The 9167-nt window shown below is 42.5% G+C and overlaps 1 protein-coding gene across 7 annotated transcripts in view; it reads right to left on the bottom strand.

The window, feature by feature from the left end:
* Positions 1-690: 690 nt before the first annotated feature.
* The window catches only part of Slit2 (slit guidance ligand 2), a 338504-nt gene continuing 330027 nt past the window's right edge, over positions 691-9167 (bottom strand). For all 7 annotated transcript variants that reach the window (XM_033758794.1, XM_010610428.3, XM_033758796.1 and 4 more), the window contains 3 exons: positions 5712-6000; positions 5325-5536; positions 691-4240 (listed from right to left, as the gene is read on the bottom strand). In XM_033758794.1, coding sequence (XP_033614685.1) covers positions 3999-4240; positions 5325-5536; positions 5712-6000 — 743 coding nt within the window. In that variant the 3' untranslated portion in view covers positions 691-3998. The remainder of the gene's footprint in view (positions 4241-5324; positions 5537-5711; positions 6001-9167) is intronic.

The raw sequence follows: 9167 nt of genomic DNA, 5'->3' as shown, positions 1-9167 counted from the left end.
GGAAGACGTATTATTTGGAAGTGCAGGGGAGCTAAATTAACCACAGATAACTAGTTCTACTATAAAATGGAAATCCTTTATGATTGTTATTTTCGAAAGGTCCCTGCAAATAGATGTGCAAAATAAAAAAAAAATGGACATATGGACTGCACAGAGTTAAGAATGCGAAGAAGTGGCCACTGTTGGATCACACATATAAAATGAATATATGCCTCACTCTGCACACCTGCTTCTTTTGGTTCCTTGACAACGTAAGACTTCTTTCTCTCTCCGGGCTTGCACACAGGCTGCTCTCTTTGGATAAACGTCTCACCCCATCTGCACTTGTATATCCTTCTTTCTGGATCTTAGATCCCATATGTCTAGGCTTAAATGTCACTTCCTCAAGGGCTGTTCAAATCTCACAGTAAAAATTCGATTGAAACTCACAGTGCAAACTGCATCTCATAATTTCCTTCAAGATGCTTCTCACAACCTGAAATTCTACAATAGTTCGATCAGTGGTGTAATATCTATTACCCACTTTAACTTCAGCCCTAGCTGCAGAATGTATACTCTGAAATGGCTTTAGGGGTCTGAAACTATATTGAAAGTTAAGCATAGTTTCTTGCATTTGATAGGAGATTGGAAATAAATGCTGTTAAATGACTTGTGAGTACACAGAAAAGATTAAGAACGAAAATAGCCTGTTTTTTAATGAGTTTTATATACATTATATAAAGCTATACATAAAGCTTCATGTACTTTTTACTGCTTATCTATTTTTACAAACATTACTTTTGAAATAATGGTCGCTACATGAGGCGGATGATACCATAAAGCCCAAGATCTTTATGCCCTCAATCAATTTCAAATCTTTTAATCTGGAAGGAATTGCTGCTGACAAAGCAAATCATCCAAGAGAGAAAATGCTCAGAGCAATTCTGAAACAGAGATTTGTCTATTACTGCCCCCAAATAATTGCAAGACATTGGTGGTGAAAACAAATTCCAAAGAATCAGGTGGCTGTTATTCATTGAGTACATATTTACCCGAACACATCAAATTCCCATGGCATTTCCTCACTGTGCCTCACTAGTGAGAATTTAAGAGTAAATATTATTTCTTTAATCTTTTCAGATTACCAATGTATATTCCATGCAGTGGTTTTTGATTCTGAAATGTGCAAAATTTGTTGTAAGTTTATTGAATTCTTTCGTTAAAGGTTCTGGAATGGTTTTCTATTTAAAGAAATCATTTGACCAAAGCCTCATAAGGACCTATTTATAACATGAATAATTGCCTTTAATTTGTCTCATTTGCCAGTAATTATCTGGCTATTGAATTTTCTCAAAGAGGGGCTCAAGTGCAGAAGGCTATCTGAGCACAAGGCAGAAAAATCTCCTTAAAGAATTTCTAACACAGCCTAAATCCTAGGGAAACATAATTTCATCTTGTGCCTTTACTAGCAGTAAAGAGAAAGAATGCAGTTAGGAACCTCTAAGAAAACCTCACGTTTTTCCTAATAAAAGAACACCGGAAAACAAAAATAATGTAGCATCTCTAATCTAGATTAAAACTACATGGTCAATAGAGGAGAATTATTGTGATGTAGAAATAAATCTCCAGGGCATAAAGGACCTTCAGTAGAGAGGGTGGTTACCAAAATGCTGCTTTAACACTAAGCATAGAGTGTTCAGTCTGAACAGCCTGAGATTGAGTCCAGCTCCTTTGTTTCAAGCCTTGCACGCCAGTGTAGAACAGAGAGCACAATAATTCCATCAATTTATAGAGATGCATGTGATGTTGCATAAAGCTCTTAGCATAGTACCTTTCATACAATAAGCAATCGACAGTTTTAAGCCATTTTATTTTTACAGATGTTTCTTTGCTTAATGAGTGAATAAAAACCATGGAAGAAAGCTACTAGTGGGACTATATGAATGTTTTATAATGGTTATATATTTATATAACATAAATAAAGGTGTTTTCAATGAGGATGAATAAATGATTGAATAACTACTTCTGTGAGATAGTGAGTAATTTATGTGTGCATGTGTGTGATTTTCTAAAGAGAAAGGAAGAAATCTTATCATAGTGGCCAAGTATTAATGATCAGCCAATTATTTTCTGATCTCAGTGGTTACCAGGTCAGTATGGTCAGGTTCTAAGTGAAAGGAAGAAAAACAAAGGAGAGGAAACAAAGTAGAGGAAAAATAATATCCTTAGTTGGATTTTATCTCAAAGATATTGTGTGTGTGTGAAATTAATTGAATAGCTACATTTTATTTCCCTAGAAAGGCACAACTCTTTCATGTAGCTACTCGAAACCCCCAGATGTGACCCTATGCTGATTTCAAACCAATTTCAGGCAACAACGATGTGTTAAGTTGTCATTCTGCTTCTTTCTGTGGCGTGTTAGCAAATTCTTCAGGAAGAGTTCACTGTGCAATTTCTAAGAAAACCAACAAGCTGTTAAATGAAGTAAATATCTGTTTAATTTACAAACATCAGTAGTGTAACTGATATCAGTCTGGAGAAAGACAAAGCACACTGAATTATACATGTACATCTAATTTTCTTTGTAAAAAGAGGTTTTTTTTCAGGGGGTGAGGAGCAACATCTGCATCTTTACAGGGCACCCTGGGATTGTAATAAGGGTAGAGTACAGTCCACTATAAATCAGTATCAATTCTACATTGCAATTTAGCAGCAAATATGTTAACATAGGGACATTCAGGTAATGAAGAAGTTTTATTGTTTGGGGGAAAAAAATCTTACAACGTTTGACATGGTAGTCTTCCTTCCTCCCACTCCTGTCCCCCAATAAGAGGGCAGAACCCATGAAGAAAATATGAATTTGTAAAAGATCTACTCCTAGTGCCAATTGCTACACACCATTTCTTTGCTGTGGGGACAAACCTCAGAGGGGTTGCCTCTGCCTGTGCAAGGACAGACTCACATACAGAGATGCCTTTTCTCCTCCTGGACTTCCCGTGCCCCCTGCAGGTGTGCTGAATGAGCCAGTAGGCCAGAGACACCAGTGGTCACCTGTCGAGGTCAACAAACAGACCAACATACATTTATCCAGAGATAACACTCTATGTTAGTATTATTGCAAACAGAAAAATCCTGATTTTTTTTAAGTTTGAAAAAATTTACAAAAATATCAGGATAATTATAAATTAATATATATTAAAGCATCGAGAAACAGCAAAAGAAGGGTCTAAAAACGTTAAGTACAATGTACTTTGATACAATAAATATTCATCATGAAACTGAATACTGTATAGGGCTGTTTAGAACGCATAGAAACAAAAACTCATATTATTACTAATTTATTTATCAATAATCTATTGGTTCTTTTATCATTTCCTTTATCACTTATATTACAAAAATTAATACTGGAAAATGGTAGATAATCACTCTTGTGTGCTGCTTCTGCTGACATGCTGACATTTAAAAAGAAGGTAAAATGTATCATAGCGCTCCACTCCCATTTCCTCTTGAGAATGGAGCCCGGATCTTCGGGACACTTTCTATTTCGCATAAGCCTTTGCTCATCCACTCCCTGTATCTGTGAATTCCGGGGCTCCATTCTTTTGCCTGACAGACTCACTCACACACGTGTGCTTCAAGTGTCTTCGGAAACTGCGTGGGTGTGGATGAGGGACACAGGTTTTACGCTCCGGGCGACCACATCAGTGCACATTAGCTCATCAGTCCCTGGGTACTGAATGTGCTGCTGCTCGTCTTCAGCTTGTTCAAAAGTTGAATCCTCCCTTGCAATGGTCCCCATCGCGGCTCTAAATCTTCCAACTATAGCTCTCTTCACGCTTCATTTCAAGCATGTCTTTTATTCTTTTTTTTTCCAAATGCAGAAAAAAAGTCTTTATTCTCATAATAAAAATAAGTCTGTTCTGTATTTTACAATATATCTCAAATATTTCCACTATGAAGCATGAATTAGTCCAACCTGGTCAAGCAGTACACGGTACAACCCCCGCCAGGACGCGCTCTTAGGAGGCGCACCTCGTACAGCCGCACTTCACCACCTTCTCAACCTCGCCCACGAAGGAAGACCCGTCCGTGCACTCGAAAGAGTATTTCCGCCGCTTGTTCCTCAGAGGCCCACAGCACTGCCCTCCGGCGCACCCGCCTCTACACTCCAAGCGGGAGACCTTCCTGGTGGTCTGGCAGGCGGCGTAGCCCTGCTGCTTTTGGAAATAATCTCTTATCCGTTCCCCTCGGCAAGAGATTTCTAGAAAAAAAAAAAAAAAAAAAAAAAAAAAAGAGCGAGCGTTTTTAAGGACAGGCCAAGGGACCACGAGTGAATCCACTTCTCAATCGAGTGGGCACTGTGTTGCTTCTCTCCCTTTGTAAATGCAATTTTTAGTGTTAAGTTACATAATTTGGACTGGTGGCCCGGCCTGCTGTGCTGTGAAGAATACTTCTTTTGGGCTTTTATTTCCAGCAAAGTGAATGCCCTCTAAGTAGACTATAAATACCATGCGATTGCACTGACAAGAAAATTGGATTCTTAAATCTTTCCCTTTATTGCAAAAAAAAAAAGGAAAAAATACACCTTCTGTTTTTACACTACTAACAGCTGGTTTTGTTTACCACGGGGGAGTAGTTTCAGAGAGAATGCAGTTTAATTTATTAGACCTGGGGTTTAATATTATCCAATCTGTTACTTAATACAAGTAACATTCCACTAACTTTATAAATTACCCTCAGATGAAGTAGTTCAAAAAAAGAGACATCTGCTAAAAGCTTCGGCGGGCACGTTCCTCTGGTGAACGGAACAAAGTCCGTGCCAGCTGGAGGCAAGGAACATCCTGACTGTGGAGACAGGGGAGAGGGAGAGCGGGGCCAAAAAGTCAGCCAGCCTCCTTCCATCCCGCTCACCTGCCTAATTCGCTGTGATAAATCCGTCCATTGTAAGGTCAAGGGTGATTGTGTACAAAAGCCAGTGCAGAATTATTAGCTGCATCTTTGCATCTCCTCTGTGCCAGGAGCTTAATAACTACTAGATGTGGATGTGAACAACAGCTAAGGTAGCAGGTAAGTAAAGGAAACGTGCTGCCATCATCAAAGGTAGAGAAGAGAATTCACAGCAAATCAAGCTGAGACAAGCGCTCTCAGCGCCCTGTAAAATCTTACTGCGGAAATTTAGGATCTTTCACATCTGGTGCACTTAAAAGTACAACAGCAGCAACTGTAAATAATACAAAGACTCGGTGTTTTCTCCCGTCACTCCTGTCTGTTTTTTTCACCCTTTCTCTTTTAGCAGACAAGGCACACCCCTCTTGCTGGGCGAAGAGCAGCGGGTGCTGGCTTACCTCGATCACAGCTGTCCCCAGTGTAGCCACTGCTGCATTCGCAGTAGGGCTGCCCCAGTCCTGAGAGCCTGCATTTCCCATGCTTGCACTTGATCGTCTGGCAGGGGTTGAACAGATCCTCCTCTTCGTCACAGAGGACACCTCCATGTCCCTCCAGGCATTTACAGCTGTAGGAGAATGCGTTGATGGGCAGGCAGGTGCCGTGTACGCATCTAGAGGGCGGAGGGACACAGGGAAGAAAGTGCATTCAGCGGGAGAGGTAAGATATGGCTCAGAGGGGCAACGGGTTGATTTCTTTCCCTCCTTCGCTCCCTCTACTTTCCTTCCTACTTCTTCTAGGTTTTACTTTGAGGGTTGAGCTCATGTGTTCAAGGATCCCGAACTTACTTATTTCCCATACAAGGGTCATTGGTCCTCTGGTCACAGACGGGTCCCGTCCATCCCTCTTCACACTCGCAGGTGAAGCCTGACTGTCGGCTGGGCTGGCACGTGCCATGGGCACACACCTTCTTGTGGCATGGCTCACAGCCCGGCAGAATGCCTGTCTGCATGGGCACCTTCCGGAAGTCCTGCAGCTCGCTGTTGATGTACAGGTTCCGGATGCAGCCATGGAAGCTGGTGCCGTTCTGCCCTGGAGTCTGGCGCAGAGAGGCCACATTGTTCTTCCCAGGCATGCCTGGAGAGGGACAGCACGGAACAGGTCAGGCTGTCTGTCGAGAGTGTCCTCAGCCATTTGACACCCAGAAATATGGATGCTTGGGAACTCAGCCCCACTAAATCAGATATCTGGGTGAGTGAGGTCTGGGATGGAGAAGAGAGATGTGGTTCAGCTGTGCTTCTGGAAGAAGTTCCGGGTATTTCTAATGCACAGTTAGAATAAGGAGCCAAGTTCATTGGGGGTCAATATTTAATTTTGAAGTTTCTTTCACACAAAACTTTGCACAGAAACAGACGTACATGAAGACTGCTGTGTGAAGACAAAGCCGAGGGGGAAGATTAGTCTGTCTGCTCTCTCTGGCTCTCTCATTCCAGACAGCACAGACCCCTTGAGAAACCTAAAGCTCAACAGAACAGTTTGTAGCCCCTAATTCTGCCCTTTATTTTAAAGAGGACGAGCCAGGACTCAAAGAGAGCCATTGGGAGCTCAGCATCTCCCAGCAAGTTCTGGTTATAATGTGACTAAGGAGAGGAACCTCCCCAGTCTTCAAGTCAAGGTTCAGTCCATCTGTGCTCAGGGAGTGAGAGCTGTGTTCAAAGCAACCACTCCCCCGTCCCGTGAAATCTCAAATTGCCAAGGAGCTCAGTGCACCAGGGGCAACATCCCCAGCTCAGTCAGGGAAGCCAGTGCCTAAAAAGCCCAGCACTGCTTCTTATCAGCACCTCATTCACATCGTGTACTTTCCTTGCTAAACTGAGAGTGAAGGCTTCATATTCAAAAAATTGGGTCTACAAAAGGAATTCGTTCACAGACAGAATATTTTCAATACTGGCACAAATACATTCCACTAGTACAGTCATCTGGTAACTCTCATTTTGGCAAAACTGAAGAATCTTTCCATGGCCTGAGCCAGACCCTGAAATAGTTCCTGGATGGCATCCTATGGGAGGCAACCGTCCAGGTCCCTGGAGGCCTTTGGAGGGGCTGACTTTCCCCTGGTGCTTGTGACCCCACCACGCACGGACACTGTACTACTGCCTGGAGGACTAGGGGTGGGAGACCCAGGCCCTGACGCTCTGGGGAACTTTCTGGTTATAGACAGTGGAACCACAGCACTCTGGGCCGTTCGCGCTGCCACGTGCGCTGTTCTCTTTCACATCAAAGGAATCATTTGAATCTTTGCAGGCACCAAAGTCAGGCAGATATGTGAAAAAAGCTCCAGGCAAGGGGTCACGTCTTTAATTTTGGTTTTGAGTGCATCTGGCCAATCATTTCCCTTCTCTGGGGCTTGGAGTTCTCTATATCATGCGCGGATGGACCAGAGTAATTGTGTCCACTCTTGTCATACATGAGGACCACCTGTGGTGTGCGTTACCAAGGCTGTTTCCCAGGTCTCTCCGCATCCTGAAGTTCTGATCCCAGAGGGCAGAAGACAGATGCAAAAACTAAGTGCCAAATGCAGCAGAGTTGATTCTGATGCAGGTGGCTCATGGTCACCCTTGGACAAGTGCTGAATTACACATCTTGGCTTTGAAGTTCCAGAAGCACAACCTTTTAGTATATGTCTATCTGGCCTTGGAAACTAGGTTACTACAGCACAGTCATTTCCAGGAAAGGATGAGTGACCTGAAATTCTCTGCTTTGGGTAAGTCATTCTATCTCTGATCCTATCCATCCATCATCAGAAACAGGTGGGCTTTAGCATCCACATGTTGCTGATCTTTTCTTCACAGGTGAAAAATGAACTTCTCCCCAAACAATCTTGAATAGCTCATTTGGATGGAGGCACAATGCTCACATGTTTGTAAGTCAAGACTAAATACAGACTGACAGAGTTCCACAGCAGGAAAAAAGAACTGGTGCATGTGTTCTTTGCAGTCCCAAAGCACACAGTTATAAAGGTCTACTTTTGATTACGATAATTTTTTAATGAAAATGTTTTGCACACCATACATACAATGGACTTTCAACAAGACATATACAATCAGAAAATATTCTCAGTATTCGAGTTATTAAAAATTTTTAATGCTGAGGGCTGAATGAAAGGCCTCATGCCTCTTCGTGCTTAGAAAGCATGCACTCACCACTGAACGGCACCCCCAGCCAAGAACTCTTCTGAGTCAACCTTTTCATGTGCTTGGTTAGGAAACTATATTCAACTCCTAAATAAAAGTAGATCCATGACTTTTTTTTAAAAGAAGCCCTTCCTGTAAGCCATGGTTATAGAAAAAGTTCAATGAATGAACAGATAACTCAGAAGACAGTTCTGAACCCTAGCAGACTCTACATGCATCAAAATGACAGGAAAGGGACCAAGTGTCGATGCTGAGATCTTTTGTCTAACAGAAACACCAGGAAAAGATTTGTAATTTATGGCCAGATATCTGTGTCTGTGTCTCACTCCGGCCTAAACCCACAATTAGGTAATGAATGTTCTGGTTTGACTGCTATGCAGAAAAACACAAGGATCACACTGTGATTATGTTACATAAACACCGTATCATGGGGGTAGTTAACACCCCGAGAAGAGTCTATCCGCTTGCAGAGAGCAGAGGCCCAGGAGGCAGGAGCTCTAGGCAGGTCTCCTGGAGGTGGCCCTGTTTTTAAACTGGCCCTATTCACCACTCTTCCCTTTGCTGACTCAGCCCCTCATGCCTCTGCAGTGCTGCATTTAAGATTGTGATCTCACACTTTCTGTGTTTTACAAATTTTCATCACCCCTGAGACCGTACCACTCTCTGAGATGGAAGGCAGAGGGCCCAGTGTTCTCTGGCAGTGAGGCCCGGACGAAGGTGGTTTCTTTGTTTCAGGCCTGGGTAGACAGAGGTGCTGTTTGGATGCTGCCAGTCTCCCTACCGTCAGAAGCAGCAGCACTCTTCGTTTTGGTATTTAACACTATTTAGTTTTCCTGTTTGAAAAAGATTCTAACCTAAGCAATCTCATCCTGTATTTAATTATTATTTTTCTTTTGCACCATATTCCAAAGAGGGTTGAAAATAAAACTGTTTGTCATGAAAGCATTACAACATCTACTGAGGCACAAGTCCAGAAATAAACAACTAAAAGTCACATAGCTTGGATTTCTTCACTTTCTGCTGTTTTTTTTTTTTTTGTAGCGGGGAATGAACTTGGGTCCTTGCGCTTGCAAGGCAGGCCACCGAACCGCTGAGTTAAATCCCCAGCCC

The sequence above is a fragment of the Fukomys damarensis genome, unplaced genomic scaffold, assembly GCF_012274545.1.
Source record: "Fukomys damarensis isolate Sample0158 unplaced genomic scaffold, DMR_v1.0_HiC HiC_scaffold_35, whole genome shotgun sequence".
In the NCBI taxonomy this organism is placed as follows: domain Eukaryota; kingdom Metazoa; phylum Chordata; class Mammalia; order Rodentia; family Bathyergidae; genus Fukomys; species Fukomys damarensis.
This window is presented reverse-complemented; position numbering and strand designations above follow the sequence as displayed.